The 21,497-nt window shown below is 35.7% G+C and overlaps 1 protein-coding gene across 1 annotated transcript in view; it reads left to right on the top strand.

Annotated features, from left to right (window-relative positions):
* Positions 1 to 21,287, top strand: part of Cysltr1 (cysteinyl leukotriene receptor 1) — a gene marked incomplete at its 5' end in the record, with an annotated part of 43,645 nt that extends 22,358 nt beyond the window's left edge. Inside the window, 1 exon segment of the mRNA NM_001172941.2 lies at positions 20,195 to 21,287. Within this exon segment, the coding sequence (NP_001166412.1) occupies positions 20,222 to 21,244 (1,023 nt within the window). The 3' untranslated portion in view covers positions 21,245 to 21,287.
* Positions 21,288 to 21,497: the final 210 nt, after the last annotated feature.

Raw genomic sequence — 21,497 nt, 5'->3', positions numbered from 1 at the left:
CTGAAAGAAAACAACTTCCAACCTAGATTGATATACCCTGAAAAACTATCTTTCAAAATAAATGGAGAAATAAGATACTTACATGACAAAGAACAACTGAAGGAATTCATGACCACCAAGACAACCCTAAGAAAAGTACTGAAAGATATTCTAAAAGAAGGTAAAAATGACCACAATTCCAAGAATGAAAACAGAAAGAAATCACCAAGAAGGATAAGCAATTAAACAAAGGGGCAACGTAGGGAACAACAGCAGAAAAATGACATAAAAAGACAAACCAATACATATCATCCATAACCATTAATGTAAATGGCTTCAATTCACCAACAAAAAGAGACCCAGGTAGAGTGAATAAAGAAATTAAATCCATCAATAAATTGTATACAGGGAACACATTTAACTCGAAAGAAAATTTATAGACTAAAATTCTGAGAGAAAACGATACTTCATACAACAGGATCCCAAAAAATGCAGGAAGAGCTTGCCCATCAACCACAGAATCAACAAAAAAGATATGATATTTTTATATAATGGAGTGTTACTCAGCTGTAAAGGACAATCTCAAGGCTCTTGTAGATAAATGGATGCAACTTGATATTATGCTTAAGTGTGAAATGGTTCAGACTCACATGGGTGAATATCTTGTTGTCTCCCTAGTATAAAAACTGAAGGAGTTAGTGGGATGCAAAATGTACAATAGATATTGTGAAAGTGAATGAGAGAAAATGACTAAAAAAGGAAGGAACAACTGAGATTGCAGAAAGAAAACAAGAAAAAAAACAGGGAAAGTATGTGTATATATATATATAGTATTATACTATACAATATAATATATATTAATATATATATATATATATTAGATAATTATACTACTCTCTCTATTAGCCCAAAAAAAGAATGGTTTGGGCTTTCAGCATTTTCATGAATATACCTAGTGATCGAAATAGTTTGAAGACAACAGTTCACAACATATTAACCATTGTTAATCCTCTATTATTCTGTTTTGAAATTCTGTATCATTGTCTTTATTATTTTACTTATTTTTCCTTCTTTTTTGTTTTAAAATTTTTAAAAAAGGAATGAAATAGTTGACCTGGCTTATCCATGATCTCCAACATCCCTCATAATATCCATGGACAGGAGCACTGTAAATTCACTTCAGCTTCTTCAGAGCAGTAAACAAGGAATAGCCACTCTGAAAGCAAGGACATTCAACCCTCCAGTGCCATGAGTCAGGAACACTGGCTGCTTCACACTAGGAGTAGGGAGTAGGAGTAGGAGTAGGAGTAGGAGTAGGAGTAGGAGTAGGCAGTGGCTTGTTGTGGCGATGTGCACTGTGCCCAAACTTCTTATAACTTGATCAAACTTGGGTTTTCCCTTAGATAATTTGGATGAGTTTAAAGCATTTCTTTTTTTTATTTAAGAGGAAAAAGAGAAAAACACAAAACAAAACAAAGCAGTGTAAGGTTACACATAATACAGAACTACAAAAAAAAACATAACAGTAAGAAATCACCTGTTAATAAATTACATATTATCATCTTGGAAATAGTTGCTCAAATCACAGTATCAAAGGATACAAAGTAGACATTCAAACAGAGAGACTGCAAACAGCTGTGTTCAATGATCCAAAAACATTAATATAGTCAGCTATTTAACACACCTAAACACACTTGCTGTTATATCCGTTAGAGCTCTTTTTTTTTTCCTCCCTCTCTTTTTACAATAAAATTTACACATTTTGGATTTTATTACTCCTTAGTTCTTATTACTTTTTTTGGGGGGGGGAAGAGAAAAAAGTCAAATATGGCAAAACAAAGCTGTAAGTCAAAACCAAGGATAGACATAGCACATGATGTAGAACAGAGTACAAGGTTATTAACAATGGTTATCAACATTGTCACTTGTTTCCTTAAAAGGAATTGTCTATCTCATTAGATATTATAAAGTTGGACAAAACAGTGGAGAACAAGACCAATAAAACTTAGACATTGTGAACATTACAGGACTTCCAAAGGAGACAATAGTCAAACCAGAATGGGCATCTTTGTGAATCTTATTGCCTTCAAATTAGTTGCCTATACCCTCAGACTTGCTACAATCGCACAGAATGGAACAGAGTCTAATCAGTCAAAACAAGATCTTGGGAGTATTACAGGACTTCAAAACAAGTTAATAGGAGATCGAAAAGAGTTACTATTATATATCCTAATTTTTTAAATTTTTCCCTTAATTAAAATAAACATAAGAAATAGCTAAATAATTTTTTTAAAGAATAGTAGTTACCATAGTGTCTGTCTTTTTCCTTAAAATATTTGGATAAAACTTCATATACTATAGCTTCAAATATTTCCATATCAAAAAGCCCAGAATAAAGCCTTTCTAATTAATAAGTGAAAATTTTATAAGGCTTAAAGGCCACATAATGGGGAATCATGATTATCACATATTTTTATATATTTGAATCATTACTTACATTAGGGAAACTATTCGGTATTCATACATGCGAGATTGATTTATTTCACTTATGAGTATGGTCTCAAGCTGCGCCCATTTATTGATAAATATCTCAATGCGATCCTTCTTTATAGCTGAATAATACTCCATTGTATAGAAATACCACAACTTTTTTATCCATTCCTCAGTTGATGGACACTTGGGTTGTTTCCAAGATCTGGCGATTACAAATTGTGCTGCTATAAACATAGGTGCACATATATCCCTGTGGTATGATGCTTTCAGTTCTTCTGGGAGTATGCCTAGAAGTGGAATAGCTGGAATAAATGGGATTTCCAATCCCAACTTTTTGAGAAACCTCCAGACAGACCTCCACAAAGGCTGTACCAGTCTACACTCCCACCAACAGTGCAGGAGAGTTCCTTTTTTCCCACAGCCTCTCCAGCATTTGTTGTTGTTGGTTTTCTTGATCCTGGCCATTCTTTCAGGAGTGAGATGGTATCTCAGTGTGGTTTTAATTTGCATTTCTCTAATGACCAATGATGATGAGCATTTTTTCATGTATTTATTCATTCCTATACACAAACAACAAAACCACAGAGAGGGAAATATGGGAAACTGGACTATTCACATTAGCAAGCAAAAAAATGAAATATTTAGGAATTACTCTTACGAAAGAAGTGAAAGACTTATACAGTGAAAATTATAATACACTGAAAAAGGAAATTGAAGATGATCTCAGAAAATGGAAAGACATCCCTTGCTCATGGATAGGAAGAACAAACATTGTGAAGATGGCCATTCTCCCAAAACTCTTATACAGATTCAATGCAATCCCAATAGAAATACCATCAACATACCTTATAGATCTAGAGAAATCACTCCTAAATTTCATCTGGAACCAGAAGAGACCTAGAATCGCAAAAGCAATTCTAAGCAGCAAAGACAAAGCAGGAGGCATCACAATCCCTGACTTGAAATTATACTACAAAGCAACAGTAGTAAAATCAACATGGTATTGGAATCAAAACAGAGCTGAAGATCAATGGAGTAGATTAGAAGATACAACCACAACTACAAACACACTCAACCACCTTATCTTTGATAAAGGAGCCAAGCAGGTTCACTGGAAGAACGACAGTCTCTTTAATAAATGGTGCTGGAAAAACTGGCTCTCCATTTGCCGAAAACTAAAGCTAGACCCATGTCTATCACCATGTACTAAATTAAAATCTAAATGGGTCAAAGATCTGAATATTAAAACAGAAACGCTAAATCTATTGGAAGACAAATTGGGTAGAAACCTTGGAGACATAGGAGTAGGTAGAGAATTCATGAATAGGACTCAAACTGCACGGGAAATACTTCCCAGAATCAATAACTGGGACCACTTCTTATTAAAAAGTTTTTGCATGTCAAAAGAAATCTCCAGCATAGTGAAAAGAAAACCCACAAACTGGGAAAAGATTTTAGTGAACTCTCTCTCAGACAAGGGACTCTTGTCTAAAACATATAAAGAATTAAAAAAAACTCAGACCTCCAAAATTCAAAGATCCAATCCAAAAATGGGCATCTGAGATGAATACGCAATTCTCAGATGAAGAAATGCAAATGGCAAATAAATACATGAGTTTAAAGCATTTCAAATGCTATAATTCTAGCTTAATATCTCTTTGGACTTTCCTCCCGAACTCAATTGTTAAACAAAGAAAATGCTATGTTCACCATTTGGGTCGTACATGTCTGAGATCCCATCTGAAGTTTTGTCATTAAACAGATGGGAGAAACCAATATCCCCCTGAGAGATAGGTGGGGCTCTAAGGACAGAACCAAATATATCTCTCTCTTTCCCTGGGGCCACACTAAACACCATAGTTTCTGGGATTATTCTGAGACAAAAGTTCACAAAAGCTTGAACATAAGAGATTTCTTTCCACCATCTATGTTTTAAGCACAAACAAGTTACATGAAAAATAGTCTCATCATTTAAACTGCTATCCTCTAATCATAATTTAAACTGTATCCTATACCCTGTATCCTGTTATCTTTTGCCATTTCTTATTAATAGTGAACTCAAACCATACTGCAATAATCAATGAGGTATTTCTTTTTAAATTGGCAAGATCAAAGCTTTGCCAGTCTGTGGCAAATTAAATTTTATCAATTTAAATATCAATTAGTCCACTGCCCTTAAAATCAGCATCTTGGAAAAACCTCAGGACACAGGTAAACAAATTTTGCCAGAGCAAAGCATGCATCATCTCTAGTAGAATTGCCAATAGAATCTTCAATCCCACCTGAAACCAGGTGAGTCTGGCCTTTACTATCCCGACTCCTAGGAGCATTCTGATCTCTTGAGCTTTGACCAGAATTGCCCATCAGGTTCTGCTTACAGAGTCCCAGGACTTCTACAGCCAGTACTTTCCAAGCATTTCTAAACTATCCCTGAAAACCAGTTCTAAAGGCTTCTGAGCCACATATAAGTGAAACATAGTAACAACAGTGATCCCCAGTTCACTAGTATCAATTTTTTGTATTGGTCAGCTTTTCCCATTGCTGTGTCAAGATACCTGATGCCTACATCTTACAGAAGGAGAAGTTTGATTTGGCTTACAGTTTCATGGGCTGAATTCCTCACCTTCCTCTCTGCTCTTTCCAACTCTTGATACTCTTTCCATTTGCAAAAGCTCTATTTTCATCATGTTTCAATTAATTCTTTTTTCCATCTGCTTTCCCTGGCTTGCTGTCTATTCCCTCCATTTCTTGTTCTCCTATGGAAGTGAAAAAGATTTCTGAGAGAGAGAGAGAGAGAGAGAGAGACACACAGAGAGAGAGAGAGAGAGAGAGAGAGAGAGAGAGAGAGAGAGAGGAGCCAAATGGAAGGTAGGTGAATACCACACAGTGTTTTACAACTCTTGTGATTAGCTTATAGTTTAGCACTTTTGTTAATATTTAGGAAGATACATTCTACAACAACTTTAGGCTTTGAAATTGGAAAAGATTTTAAATTATATTGGCAGTTGAAGATAACTTTAAATAGTTTCAGATAATAAGTAAATACTTTCAAATGATAAACTTGTTCTATAGTTTATTTATTCATTCACTAAACATTTAATAAATACTTATAAGCAAGGTGCACATTTGCTAGAGTCCATATGAAATGCTTTTGAATTTAGCATCCACATAGTTTGGGATGAAAGTTACATTTACACAAATCACTGAAAGTCAAGATAGATTTAAAGTTCTCTAGAAGTTCAACAGGATAGAACTTTCTTTGGATGAAGCCAAAGGCAGGTATAATCAAGAAGTTGTAATTTTAGCTGAATAATGAGTAATTTTTTCATATGCATGGAAGAAGGAAAGTGTCCTTTAGGAAGAAAAACATACCATGGAAAATAAGAAGCAGATGCAAAAACGTGTAACACACATCACTGGTATGGCAGATTTTCCTTGAACCATAGAGTTTGCAAAAATGGAGAAGAGGGTAACTGAGAAAGATAAATTAGAAAGAGACTGTAAGAAATCTTAACTATCAGGTGTTGTTTCATATATATATATATGACAGTTAATTTTTTAAAAAGACAGGGTGAGAAAAAAAGAATATTGTGATCTAATGTGGACAATGTGTGTGTACCTTGACCGTACAATTTTCTTGTGTGTTTTGTGTGTTATTTAGCCTGTTGGTTTGATTTTTGGCCTGTATATATGATAATTAACTTTATAGGATCTTATAGGATAAATGTATAAATCCAATGCTGGAAAAATAAAAATGAGAAGGGAATTGGAATGTGTTATATACAGGTATCAGTCCTCTATGGTGAGTGTAATCATTATGTACTACAAACATGTACTAATAAAAGTAAGAAAACAAGAGATCAGAGAGCTAGCTCAGCAACATAAGCACCTGCCTGGCAAGTACAAGGTTTTGTATTTGATCCCTGGTACCACCAAAAGAAAAGATGATGCTACAAAAGTAAAAACAATCAGGCCAAGATATCTGAATTTCATGTTGAAGATACTTGAGGATCACTGATTTTCATTCATATTTAGTGATTATACATAATAATGGGATACACTTTGATGTTTCAACACATACACACATACAAATCAGAGGAACTAGTATTGAAGATTTTTAAGGGAGGACATGGCATAATTAAAAAGTACAATGGATACAAACTTATTATGGAAAGAGTTTCATAGCAAGGTATATTGAAGATTGATGGTACGGATGCATGATATAAATAAACAGAAAAACTGATGGTGTTGGGAAGGGCTGCTGGTAACTATCTGCTACTTTTCAGGTGTGGTTCTTTCAAATTTCATGTCAGAAGTAAAAGGTGGGGTGGTTTTCAGGGCTTGCAAGATGTTGACCAAGGGATACAAACTTAGTTACAGCTGAGGATATAGCTCAGTGGCACAGTGCCTGCCTAAGTTCAATTCCTGATACCAAAACAAAAAAAAAATCCAAAACTAACTTAGTTATAAATCAGTACAGTCTGAGGATGTATTGTACAGCATATTTACTATAGTTAATAATACTGTGTTATGTTACTTAAAATTTGCTGAGAGATTTTTATTTTATTTTTTAACTTTATTTTTTATTAGTACAAATCTGTCATACATATCTGTCTAGATTAATCATAGGATATTTGTACTTATCTATAACATATATTAATTCTGTTTCCCCATTCCCCTCCCCAGCATTCATTCACTCCTTCCCTCCCAATTTACAAAAGTTTTGTTTCCATTTTTTCCTTCCATTTTCTTTTTTCCCCTAGTCTTAAGCATTCTCAATACACTAGTACGTAAGGTAATTCGTGTATAAATTATCTTGATAGTGGTAGTCATTTCAAAGTGTATGCTACATCAGTTCATCATGTACATCTCATACATGTGTATCAATTATATGCAATATTTGTCACTATACTTAATAAAGCTAAAGAGAAGAGCTATATCAAAAATCTCAACAGCACCATCTAGTGGTTTCATAGAATTATACTACCCAGTTAAAGGAAAACACCTAACACAGGATTATTGAAAAAGACTGGACTAATTTTGGGCAAGGTTAATGGTCACAATATTGAACCTGGAAAGTTATCTCCCACCTGCAATCACTTATATAGTTGTTTCTGTAACCTTGGTATAGAGAATAGATCAATCCCGCCCATTGCTGACAGTTCTTGCATACACAAGCAATCTGCTTACCTCTCAAACACCAACTCCTTCCCACCACGATCAGTCTTCCTATTTAGATCAGGTATTCATACCATCAGTCTTCAATATATCTTACTACAAACTCTTTCCACAATAATTTTGTTTTTTTTAATTTTATTTAAAAGTAAAAAGAGAAAAAACAAAACAAAACAAAGCAGTGTAAGGGTACAAGTAATACAGAACTACAAAAAAAACAGTAAGAAATCATCAGTTAATAGATTACATATTATCATCTTAGAGATAGTTGCTCAAGTCACAGTATCAAAGCATACAAAGTGGACATTCAAACAGTGAGACTGCAAACAGTTGTGTTCAATGATCCAACCAAAAACATTAATATGATCAGCTATTTAACACCCCTAAACACACTTGCTGTTGTATCTTTAGACCACTTTTTTTCCCTCTCTTTTTTACAACAAAATTTACACATTTCAGGTTTTATTACTCCTTAGTTCTTATTACTTTTTTTGGGAGAGAATAAAGTCAAATATGGCAAAACAAAGCTGTCAATCAAAACCAAGGATAGACATAGCACATGATGTAAAAACAGAGTACAAGGTTATCAACAGTGGTTACCATAATGTCTCTTGTTTCCTTAAAAAGAACTGTGTGTCTCATTAGGTATTATAAAGTTGAACAAAACAGTAGAGAACAATACCAATAAAACTTAAGCATTGTAAACATTACAGGACTTCCAAAGGAGACAATAGTCAAACCAGAATGGGCATCTTAGGGAATCTTACTGCCTTCAAAGTAGTTGCCTATATCCTCAAACTTGATACTATCATACAGAATGGAACAGAGTCTAATCAGTCAAAACAAGATAGTGGGAGTGTTACAGGACTTCAAAACAAGTTAATAGGAAATCAAAAAAAGTTACTATTATATATCCTGCTATTTTTTTATTTTTCCCCTTAATTAAAAAAACCATAAAAAATAACTAAATAATTTCTTAATGAATAAGGGAGAGATTGAGATAAAAGAGGATAAACAATATAACAATACCGGTCAAAGCATGACTTATTTAAGCAACCTAGTGCTTCACCACCAAATAACCCGACTTAATAGTAGTTACCATAGTGTCTGTCTTTTTCCTCCTCTTAGAGTTTTCCCCTAATGAGTATGTAGTGACCTTGTTTGTCCTTTATGGTCATTGTTGATTTAAAGTTCACGTTGTCAGCAAACAGAATGGATACTCCTGCTTTTTTTGGATTCCTGCTGCATGAAGTATTGTTTTCCATCCTTTGACTTTCAGTCTATGAGTATCCTTCTGTGTTAGATGGGTTTCCTGTAAACAGCATATGGTTGGATTTTGTTTCTTGATCCATTCTGCTAGTCTGTTTCTTTTGATTGGTGCGTTGAGACCATTTACATTAATGGTTATTACTGTTAAATGCTGGTTTATTGTTGACATGTTATCTCTCTGCTGTTGCATCTTTATCTTTCTGTTCTTTTTAATTATCTGCTTTGCTTAGTGGTTTTTTCCTTTGTGTATCTAAACTGTCTTTCAATATTTTTTGCAGGGTTGGTTTGGTGTTCATGAAGTTGTTCAGCTGTTCTTTGTCATGGAAGTATCGTATTTCACCATCAATTTTTTTTTTTATTTAAGAGGAAAAAGAGAAAAACACAAAACAAACCAAAGCGGCGTAAGGGTACACGCAATACAGAACTACAAAACAAAACAAAACAAAAAACCATAACAGTAAGAAATTACCTGCTAGTAGATTACACACTATTTTCTTGAAAATAGTTCCTCAAATCACAGTATCAAAGAACACAAGGTGGACATTCAAACAGGGAGACTGCAAACAGCTGTGTTCAATGTTCCAAAAACATTGATAAAGTCAGCTATTTAACACCCCCAAACACACTTGCTGTTATATCCGTTAGAGCTCTTTTTCTTTTTTTTTCCCTCTCTTTTTTACAACAAAATTTACACATCTTGGATTTTATTACTCCTTAGTGCTTATTACTTTCTTTGGGGGGGGGAAGAATACAGTCAAATATGGCAAAACAAAGCTGTCAGTCAATACCAAGGATAGACATAGCACATGGTGTAGAACAGAGTACAAGTTTATCAACAATGGTTATCAACGTTGTCCCTTGTTTCCTTAAAAAGAATTGTCTATCTTATTAGGTATTATAAAGTTGGACAAAACAGTAGAGAACAAGACCAATAAAACTTAGGCATTGTAAACATTACAGGACTTCCAAAGAAGACAATAGTCAAACCAGAATGGGTATCTTAGTGAATCTTATTGTCTTCAAAGTAGTTGCCTATGTCTTCAAACTTGATACTATCATATAGAATGGAACAGAGTCTAATCAGTCAAAACAAGATCATGGGAGTACTACAGGACTTCAAAACAAGTTAATAGGAAATCGAAAAGAGTTACTATTTATATATCCTAATTTTTTTTAATTTTTTCTTTAATTAAGACAAACATAAGAAATGACTTAATAATTTTTTTTGAAACAATAAGGGGGAGATTGAGATAAAACAGGACATAACAATATAACAATAGAGGTCACAGCATGACTGTTTCAATAACCTAGTACTTCACCACCCTATAACCTGACTTAATAGAAGTTACCATAGTGTCTTTTTCCTTCAAATATTTGGGTAAAACTTCATATACTCTAGCTTCAAATATTTTCATATCAAGAAGCCCAGAATAAAGCTTTTCTAATTCATGAGTGAAAACTTTATAAGGCTTCAAGGCCACCTAATGGGGAATCATGATTACCACATATTTTTATATATTTGAATCATTACTTACATTAGGGAAACTATTCGGTATTCACACATGCGAGATTGATTTATTTCACTTATGAGTATGGTCTCAAGCTGCGCCCATTTATTGATAAATATCTCAATGTGATCCTTCTTTATAGCTGAATAATACTCCATTGTATAGAAATACCACACTTTTTTATCCATTCCTCAGTTGATGGGCACTTGGGTTGTTTCCAAGATCTGGCGATTACAAATTGTGCTGCTATAAACATAGGTGCACATATATCACTGTGGTATGATGCTTTCAGTTCTTCTGGGAATATGCCTAGAAGTGGAATAGCTGGAATAAATGGGATTTCCAGTCCCAACTTTTTGAGAAATCTCCAGACAGATCTCCACAAAGGCTGTACTAGTCTACACTCCCACCAGCAGTGCAGGAGAGTTCCTTTTTCCCCACAGCCTCTCCAGCATTTGTTGTCAGTTTTCTTGATCCTGGCCATTCTTTCAGGAGTGAGATGGTATCTCAGTGTGGTTTTAATTTGCATTTCTCTAATGACCAATGATGATGAGCATTTTTTTATGTATTTATTTGCCATTTGCATTTCTTCATCTGAGAATTGCATATTCATCTCAGATGCCCATTTTTGGATTGGATCTTTGAATTTCGGAGTTCTGAGTTTCTTTAATTCTTTGTATGTTTTAGACAAGAGGCCCTTGTCTGAGAGAGAGTTCACTAAAATCTTTTCCCAGTTTGTGGGTTTTCTTTTCACTATGCTGGAGATTTCTTTTGACATGCAGAAACTTTTTAATAAGAAGTGGTCCCAGTTATTGATTCTGGGAAGTATTTCCCGTGCGGTTTGAGTCCTGTTCATGAATTCTTTACCTACTCCTATGTCTCCAAGGTTTCTACCTATTTTGTCTTCCAATAGATTTAGTGTTTCTGTTTTAATATTCAGATCTTTGACCCATTTAGATTTTAATTTAGTACATGGTGATAGACATGGGTCTAGCTTTAGTTTTCAGCAAATGGAGAGCCAGTTTTTCCAGCACCATTTATTAAAGAGACTGTCGTTCTTCCAGTGAACCTGCTTGGCTCCTTTATCAAAAATAAGGTGGTTGAGTGTGTTCGTAGTTGTGGTTGTATCTTCTAATCTATTCCACTGATCTTCAGCTCTGTTTTGATTCCAATACCATGTTGATTTTACTACTGTTGCTTTGTAGTATAACTTCAAGTCAGGGATTGTGATGCCTCCTGCTTTGTCTTTGCTGCTTAGAATTGCCTTTGCGATTCTAGGTCTCTTCTGGTTCCAGATGAAATTTAGGAGTGATTTCTCTAGATCTATAAGGTATGTTGATGGTATTTCTATTGGGATTGCATTGAATCTGTATAACAGTATTGGGAGAATGGCCATTTTCACAATGTTTGTTCTTCCTATCCATGAGCAAGGGATGTCTTTCCATTTTCTGAGATCATCTTCAATTTCCTTTTTCAGTGTATTATAATTTTCATTGTATAAGTCTTTCACTTCTTTCGTAAGAGTAATTCCTAAATATTTTATTTTTTTGGTTGCTAATGTGAATAGTCTAGTTTCTTGTATTTCCCTCTCTGTGATTTTGTTGTTTGTGTATAGGAATGCTATTGATTTCTGAGTATTGATTTTGTATCCAGCCACATTACTGAGTTTATTTATTGTATCTAAGAGTATTTCAATGGAGTTTAGGGGGTCTTCTATGTAGAGTATCATGTCATCTGCAAACAATGATAATTTAACTTCTTCTTTTCCTATCTTTACCCCTTTTATTTCTCTTTCTTGCCTAATTGCTCTGGCTAGTACTTCCAGTACTATATTAAATAGGAGTGGTGATAAAGGACATCCTTGTCTTGTACCCGATTTTAAAGTAAAGGCTTTCAATTTTTGGCCATTTAGTATGATGCTGGCTGTTGGTTTGTCATAAATGGCCTTTATTATATTGAGGTAAAGACCATTTATTCCAATTTTCAGTAAAGTTCTTATCATGAATAAGTGTTGGACCTTATCGAAGGCTTTTTCTGCATCTATAGAGAGGATCATGTGATTCTTATTTTTGGCTTTATTGATATGGTGGATTACATTTATTGATTTGCGTATGTTGAACCATCCTTGCATTCCTGGGATGAATCCCACCTGGTCATGGTGTATAATCTTCTTGATGATTTGCTGGATCCTATTTGCCAATATTTTATTGAGGATTTTTGCATCTGTGTTCATTAGGGAGATCGGTCTATAGTTCTCTTTTATAGTTGGGTCTTTCTCAGGTTTTGGTACTAGAGTAATATTTGCTTCCAGGAATGACTTAGGAAGGATTGCTTCCCTTTCAATTTCATTGAATAGTTTGAGGAGTGTCGGCATTAGGTCTTCTTTATATTTCTTGTAGAATTCTGCAGTGAATCCATCTGGGCCTGGGCTCTTCTTGGTGGGCAAGGACCCAATTACATTCTCAATTTCATTAGCAGAGATTGGGTTATTCAACAGTTTTATATCCTCTTGATCTAGCTTTGGTACTTCATATGCTTCTAAGAATCTGTCTATTTCTTCTGTGTTATCAAACTTTTGAGAGTAGAGGTTTTCGAAATAGGTGTTGATGATCCTCTGTATTTCTATTGGGTCTGTAGTGATTTCTCCTTTTTCATTTCTTATTGCATGAATTTGAGCTTTTTCTTTCCTTTTTTTAATAAGGTTGGCTAGGGGCTTATCGATTTTATTTATTCTTTCAAAGAACCAACTCTTTGATTCGTTGATTCTTTGGATTGTTTTCTTAGTCTCTATTGCATTGATTTCAGCTCTGATTTTTATAATTTCCTCTCTTCTTTTGGCTTTGGGCTTGACTTGCTCTTCTTTTTCTAGCTGTTTGAGGTGTAGCATCAAGTTATTTATTTGTATTCGTTCTGTTTTCCTGATGTGGGAACTCAGTGCAATAAATTTTCCTCTCAGAACGGCTTTCATTGCATCCCACAGATTCCGGTAAGTTGTATCTGCATTTTCATTTTCTTTTAGGTATTGTTTAATTTCTTCTTTAATTTCTTCTGTGACCCACTGATTACTCAAGAGTGTGTTATTTAGTTTCCATGTGTTTGCGGAATTTTTGCAGTATCCTTTGTCATTAATTTCTAATTTCAGAGCGCTATGATCCGATAACATGCAAGGGATGATTTCAACTCTTTTGCATTTGCTTAAATATGTTCTGTGAGCTAATATATGGTCTATTTTAGAAAATGATCCATGTACTGCTGAGAAGAATGTGTATTCTGATGTTGTTGGGTGGAACATTCTGTATATGTCTATCAAACCCATTTGTTCACAGGTGTGATTCAGTTCTGTTATTTCTTTGCTCATTTTCTGTCTGGTTGATCTGTCCCTTGGTGTCAGTGGTGTATTAAGGTCTCCTGTTACAATTGTGTTACTGATAATTTGAGTTTTCATTTCTGTTAATAATTGTTTTATATAACTGGGTGCTCTGGAGTTTGGTGCGTATATATTTAAGATAGTTATCTCTTCCTCTTGGAGTTTTCCCCTTACGAGTATGTAGTGACCTCCTTTGTCCTTTATGGTCATTGTTGGTTTAAAGTTCACGTTGTCTGCAAACAGAATGGCTACTCCTGCCTTTTTTTGGATTCCTGCTGCATGAAGAATTGTTTTCCATCCTTTGACTTTCAGTCTGTGAGTATCTTTCTGGGTTGGATGGGTTTCCTGTAAACAGCATATGGTTGGATTTTGTTTCTTGATCCATTCTGCTAGTCTGTTTCTTTTGATTGGTGCATTGAGACCATTTACATTAATGGTTATTACTGTTAAATGCTGGTTAATTGTAGGAATGTTATCTCTCTGCTGTTGCATCTTTATCTTTCGGTTCTGTTTAATTATTTGCTTTGCTTAGTGGTTTTTTCCTTTGTGTATCTAAACTGTCTTTCAATATTTTTTGCAGGGTTGGTTTGGTGTTCATGAAGTTGTTCAGCTGTTCTTTGTCATGGAAGTATCGTATTGCACCATCTATTTTGAATGATAGTTTTGCAGGATATATCAGTCTTGGTTGGAAATCATTTTGCTTTAGGATCTGGAATACTTCACTCCATGCTCTTCTTGACTTTATCGTTTGTGCTGAGAAGTCTGCTGTGATTCTGATAGGTTTTCCTTTATAAGTGATTTGTCTTTTCTCTCTGACAGCTTTTACTAATCTATTCTTGTGTTGGATTTCTGGGATGGTGACTATGATATGTCTGGGTGTAGTTTTATTTTGGTTATGACTGTTTGGAGTTCTATATGCTTCACTGATCCTGATGTCAGTTTCTGATCTCATGCTTGGGAAATTTTCAGCTATTACTTCTCTAAATATCCTCCTGACATCCTTCATGTTGTCTCCCTCTCTTTCATTAATCCCTATCATTCTTATGTTATTCTTCTTTGCATCGTCTTGCAGTTGTTGAATTGTTGTTTCCTGGTTCCTTGTTATTTTCAAAAGATCTTTCCTTTCCTGTTCACTAGCTGCAATCCTGTCTTCAAGGTCTGAAATTCTATCTTCACTTTCATTAAGGCGGTTTTTACAACTTTCAGTGGAGTTTTTTATTTCCTGTATATCTCTGTGCATCTGCATTATGTATTCTGTTTGTTTCTTATATTGCTCGTCTAGGGATTCTATCTTTTTGTTTAGTTCCTCCAATTTTTTATCTGTGTTTTCTTTAGATATATTTAGAATCTCTTTCATTTCTTTTATCATTTCTTCTTTTATCTGGGAGATTATTTCGAGTTTGAATTTCTTTAAAGCTTCCTGGAGTTGCTTGTCAATTTCAGTGGCTATTGTGTCCGATATATGAGGTGGATGGGATATATTTTCTTCTATATACATCGCTCCTAGGGTTTCTTGAGATGGGCTGGAGGTTTGAGGTTGTAATTTGGTCTTTCGTTTTGTCATTTTCCTATATTTCTGTGTTTCAAGTGTTATTTGAAAGCTTCCTCAGGATCTGTTGAAAATCCCCTTCTATGTTTGGAGCTACTGGGACTCTGGTGCCGCGCTACTCCAAGCCATTAGGCCTACAGAACCAGTGGCCCTCCTCTGCCTGCTCAGAACTCCGCAGTTCCAGACAAGCTGGGCCTCAGGGACACTGTGTGCCCACCTGCCCCTTGGAAGCTCCACAGTTCTTCAATCGCAGCCGGGTTAGGGTACTCACCACAGGCCGCAGTGCTTCAGGAACCTGTGGACCCTCCCTGGTTGCAGAGATATCCACAGTCCTCCAGACACGCAGAGAGGCCGGTGAGGGCACCCCAGATCTGCCCAGCTCCTCCTCTGCAGACCTATGGCCAGGTGCAGCAGCTAAACAGGCTGGGCTAGGCTGGTAGTGTGGGCCAGCCCACCTATCGGGAGCTCAGCAGGTCTCCAAATGAAGCCGGGAATGGGGAGGCTGATGTGGAAGCCTCAAACCCACCTCTCCCCTTCACTGCACCTGGAAGCCTGAGGGAACTCCAGCAGACTGGGCGCAGATATCCAGAGTCCTCCAGACACGCAGAGAGGCCAGTGAGGGCACCCCAGATCTGCCCAGCTCCTCCTCTGCAGACCTATTGCCAGGCGCCGCAGCTAAACAGGCTGGGCTAGGCTGGTAGTGTGGGCCAGCCCACCTATCGGGAGCTCAGCAGGTCTCCAAATGAAGCCGGGAATGGGGAGGCTGATGTGGAAGCCTCAAACCCACCTCTCTCCTTCACTGCACCTGGAAGCCTGAGGGAACTCCAGCAGTCTGGGCGCAGAAATCCAGAGTCCTCCAGACACGCAGAGAGGCCAGTGAGGGCACCCCAGATCTGCCCAGCTCCTCCTCTGCAGACCTCTCACCATCAATTTTGAATGATAGTTTTTCAGGATACATCAGTCTAGGTGGGAAATCATTTTGCTTTAGGATCTGGAATACTTCATTCCATGCTCTTCTTGACTTTATTGTTTGTGCTGAGAAGTCTGCTGTGATTCTGATAGGTTTTCCTTTATAAGTGATCTGTCTTTTCTCTCTGACAGCTTTTACTAATCTATTCTTGTGTTTGATTTCTGGGATGGTGATTATTATATGTCTGGGTTAGTTTTATTTTGGTTATGACTATTTGAAGTTCTATATGCTTCACTGATCCTGATGTCAGTTTCTGATCTCATGCTTGGGAAATTTTCAGCTATTACTTCTCTAAATATCCTCTTGACATACTTTATGTTGTCTCTTCCTTTTTTGTTAATCCCTATCATTCTGATGTTATTTTTCTTTGCATCGTCTTGCAGTTGTTGAATTGTTATTTCCTGATTCCTTGTTATTTTTAAAAGATCTTTCCTTTCCTGTTCACTAGCTGCAATCCTGTCTTCAAGGTTTGAAATTCTATCTTCATTTTCATTGAGGTGGCTTTTACAACTTTCAGTGGAGTTTTTTATTTCCTGTATATCTCTGTGCATCTGCATTATGTATTCTGTTTGTTTCTTATATTGCTCATCTAGGGATTCTATCTTTTTGTTTAGTTCCTCCAATTTTTTAACTGTGTTTTCTTTAGATATATTCAGAATCTCTTTCATTTCTTTTATCATTTCTTCTTTTACCTGGGAGATTATTTCGAGTTTGAATTCCTTTAAAGCTTCCTGGAGTTGCTTGTTAATTGCAGTAGCTGTTGTGTCTGATATTTGAGGTGAATGGCATATATTTTCTTCTATATACATTGCTCCTAGGGTTTCTTGAGATGGGCTGGAGGTTTGAGGTTGTAATTTGGTCTTTTGTTTTGTCATTTTCCTATATTTCTGTGTTTCAAGTGTTATTTGAAAGCTTCCTCAGGGTCTGTTGGAAATCCCCTTCTATGTTCGCAGCTCCTGAGACTCTGGAAGCCCGTTACCCCAAAGCCACTGGGACTGTAGAACCAATGGCCCTCTTCTGCCTGTTTAGAACTCCGTAGTTCCAGATAAGCTGGGCTTCAGGGACACTGTGCGCCCACCTGCTTGTTGGAAGCTCCACAGTTCTCCAAGTGCAGCCGGGATGTGGAGGTGGATGTAGATGCCTCAAACCCACTTATCCACTTCACTTCACCCGGAAGCCTGGAGGGCCCTGAACAGTCTGGGCTTTGGGCAGAGTACACTGAGCACTTACCACAGGCTGCGGGGCCTCTGGAACCTGCGATGCTCCCCTGGTTGCTGAGATATCCACAGTCCTCCAGACACACGGGGAGGCGGCTGCAGGCACCCCTGATTCGCCCAGCCCCTCCTCTGCACACTGATGGTGAAGTGCAGAAGTCCCAAATAGGCTGGGCTCCCGGGATAGCATGTGCCCGCCTACTTGTTGAAAGCTCCACAGTTCTCCAAGCGCAGCCGGGATTGGGAGTCCACAATAATTTTGGACCACAGAATAAGAATTGTGTAAAATAACAACAAATAAGCCCCCAATCAAAGATTATTTACTATATTATACACTGATGACTTGCTTCCACTTTCATAAAAAATAAAAGAACAGTCTAGAAAACACTGAAGAAATTACTAATTCTATGCTATCTCATTCTAGATCTTTATTAACTGCCCTAATGAATTTAGGTAGACCAAGTTACAACTTCTTGCTATAAGTGAAATTATTGTATATGGCAAAATATTAAGAGTTTTAGAATACACCTAGGAAGAGAACAAAGATGAACAGCTACAAAAATTTTCTTACCCAACAAGCATATTTGCACTAGTTATACCACATCTTTCCTCAGAGTCTTAAGTTATGATACAAATTATTTAAATGTATGTCACCCCTAAAATAACTAAATGACCTATAATGTTTCTCCAGATGTGATGTTCTGTGGCTCTCAATAGAGCTAACCGACCTGGTCTAAGAATCTTTCTACCACAGAAGTGAATTTCACTTTTGTTGTGAAAAAGAGAGGGGAAAAAAAAAGAGCTCTAACGGATATAACAGCAAGTGTGTTTAGGGGTGTTAAATGGCTGACTATATTAATGTTTTTGTATCATTGAACACAGCTGTTTGCAGTCTCTCTGTTTGAATGTCCACTTTGTATTCTTTGATACTGTGATTTGAGCAACTATTTCCAAGATGATAATATGTAATCTATTAGCAGGTGATTTCTTACTATTATGGGTTTTTTTTTTTTTTGTAGTTCTGTATTACGTGTACACTTACACTGCTTTGTTTTGTGTTTTTCTCTTTTTCCTCTTAAATAAAATTTAAAAAAAAAAGAAGTGAATTTCACTAATTATAAATTAGATTATTTTTACCTAGTACTGTCTATGTAACCTAGGAAGCACTCTTCATGAAGAAATAAAGTATTTTCCTTTATATTTCATCCTATAACAGAATTCAAAGCTCTTGCAATAGAAATGGATAGACAGAAGTATGTAAAACTATCTTTAAAATTTTCTCTAATTGAAAACAATCATAAATCTATTTAAAACAAAAATATATGGAATACTATAAAAGTATTATGAATTAAAATATGGAAATGTAGTTTACCCAGGTCTTAGTGTTTAGGAGGAAGCCCATCAGACACATATGGAAGTGTTTCAAGATGCCTGTAGGATTCAAATCCTTCCCTGGCAGCAAAATACTTCTGAATCTCTCTTCACCTTATAAGTCCTGATTATTCATCAAAAAGGTATACATAAGACATAGATATGAAAATTGACACTTTGAAATTGCTGGAAGATAAGACAAGGAAAGCACTTAAAATCATAGGCACAGACAAAGGCTTCTTCAAGCAACTCCCATACAACAGAAAATAATACAAACAATCAACAAATGAGATTACATCAAATTAAAAAGCTTCTGCAGATCAAAAGAAACAATTAGCAGAATGAAGAGACAACCTGCAGGATGGGAAAGTGTTGCCAGTTAGTCTTCTGATAGGCAACTAATCTCTAGAATATACTAAAAATTCAAAAAAAAATTAACTGTACCAAAACATATAACCCAGTCAAAAATGGGCAAATGAACTGAATAGTTATTTCTCAAAAGACTACAAATGGCAAGTAAGTGAATTAAATAATTTTCATCATTTTAGCCATTACAAAAATGTAAATCTAAACAATTCTAACTTTCCATCTAATCCCACTAAGAAAGACTGCTGTCAAGAACAATAATAATAACAAGGTTGCAGTGAGAAAATAACCCTTCTACATTGCTGATAGGAATGTAAACTAGTACAACCACTATGGAAATCAGTATGGAGATTCCTCAATAAAACTAAACATAGAAATTCCATTTGACCCAACTATACCTCTCCTGGGTATATTCCCAGAAGAGTTTAAAACATCATACTATACAGTTAGTGATACATGCATACACGTACTTATCCAGGCACAATCCACAACAGTTAACTTCTAAACATAGCCTGAATGCCCGTCAGCAGATGAATGTATAAAGAAAAGTTGTAAATGTACTGAACGAAATATTATTCAGCCATAAAGAAGAATAGAATCACACTATTTGCAAGAAAATGGATGAAACTTGAGACCATAATGTTAAGTAGATTAAGCTAGACACAGAAAATTAATTGTCACATAATTTCTCTTACATGGAAAACCTAAAATATAAATAAATAAATAAAATAAAATAGCAGACTTTAGAGATGGAGGAGGAAACAAAGGGGAGAGGAAAATAAGGAGAAGGGGTAAAAAGATAAAAAATGATCAAGATATGTTACACACATGTATCAATTACCAATGCAAATGTAACTATTACCTATTGTAAACAAACACTACTTCATAATTTAAGATGTACTAAAAATTTACAAGATGTTTTATATATTTTAGGTACCACGCAGACATTCCTAGAGAAATATGGATGAAACTGGAAATCCGACAATACCTCCTGCCAGTAATAACACGTGCTATGACAGTATTGATGACTTCCGCAATCAAGTTTATTCTACCTTGTATTCTATGATCTCTGTTGTGGGTTTCTTTGGCAATGGCTTTGTGCTCTATGTTCTTGTAAAAACATACCATGAGAAATCAGCCTTCCAAGTATATATGATTAATTTAGCTGTGGCTGATCTATTGTGTGTGTGCACACTGCCTCTCCGTGTGGCCTATTATGTTCACAAAGGCATTTGGCTCTTTGGTGACTTCCTGTGCCGTCTCAGCACCTATGCCTTGTATGTTAATCTCTATTGTAGCATCTTCTTCATGACAGCCATGAGCTTTTTCCGATGTGTTGCAATTGTTTTCCCAGTTCAAAACATTAGTTTAGTTACACAGAAAAAAGCCAGGTTGGTTTGTATTGCCATTTGGATGTTTGTAATTTTGACCAGCTCTCCATTTTTGATGGCCAATACTTACAAGGATGAGAAAAATAATACAAAGTGCTTTGAGCCTCCACAGGACAATCAAGCTAAAAATTATGTTTTGATTTTACATTATGTGTCATTATTCATTGGCTTCATCATCCCTTTCATCACTATAATTGTTTGTTATACAATGATCATTTTTACTTTACTAAAAAGTTCAATGAAGAAAAATCTGTCAAGTCGTAAAAGGGCTATAGGAATGATCATAGTTGTGACAGCTGCATTTTTAGTCAGTTTCATGCCATATCATATTCAACGCACCATCCACCTTCATTTTTTACACAACAAAACTAAACCCTGTGATTCCATCTTGAGAATGCAGAAGTCAGTGGTCATAACTTTGTCTCTGGCTGCATCAAATTGTTGCTTTGACCCTCTCCTATATTTCTTTTCAGGAGGGAACTTTAGGAGAAGACTGTCTACAATTAGAAAGTATTCTTTGTCCAGCATGACTTACATACCCAAGAAAAAGACTTCCTTACCACAAAAGGGAAAAGATATATGTAAAGAATAGTTTAAGCCAATCTCCTATGCAAACCAATGCAAATAGTTCCCCAAGTATTTTTTCAAATCATTGTAATAAAATGAAATTTTCCTTTAATAATTTACAAATATTTAATTGACTATGTATGGCTATGAATCTATCTTCTTTATGCATTCTATTATTAGATATATTAAGAGTTAAAAGCTCAATCCACAAATATGAGCTAGATTATAAAGCTGTTTGACCATTCACCAAAAGGTGAAGAATATTTATGCTTTTTTAC

The sequence above is a fragment of the Cavia porcellus genome, unplaced genomic scaffold (genome assembly GCF_034190915.1).
Source record: "Cavia porcellus strain 051 isolate PalLab524CR breed Dunkin Hartley unplaced genomic scaffold, mCavPor4.1 scaffold_3, whole genome shotgun sequence".
Classification (NCBI taxonomy): Eukaryota; Metazoa; Chordata; class Mammalia; order Rodentia; family Caviidae; genus Cavia; species Cavia porcellus.
The sequence above is the reverse complement of the archived record's forward strand: the minus strand, read 5'-3'. Positions and strand labels throughout refer to the sequence as shown.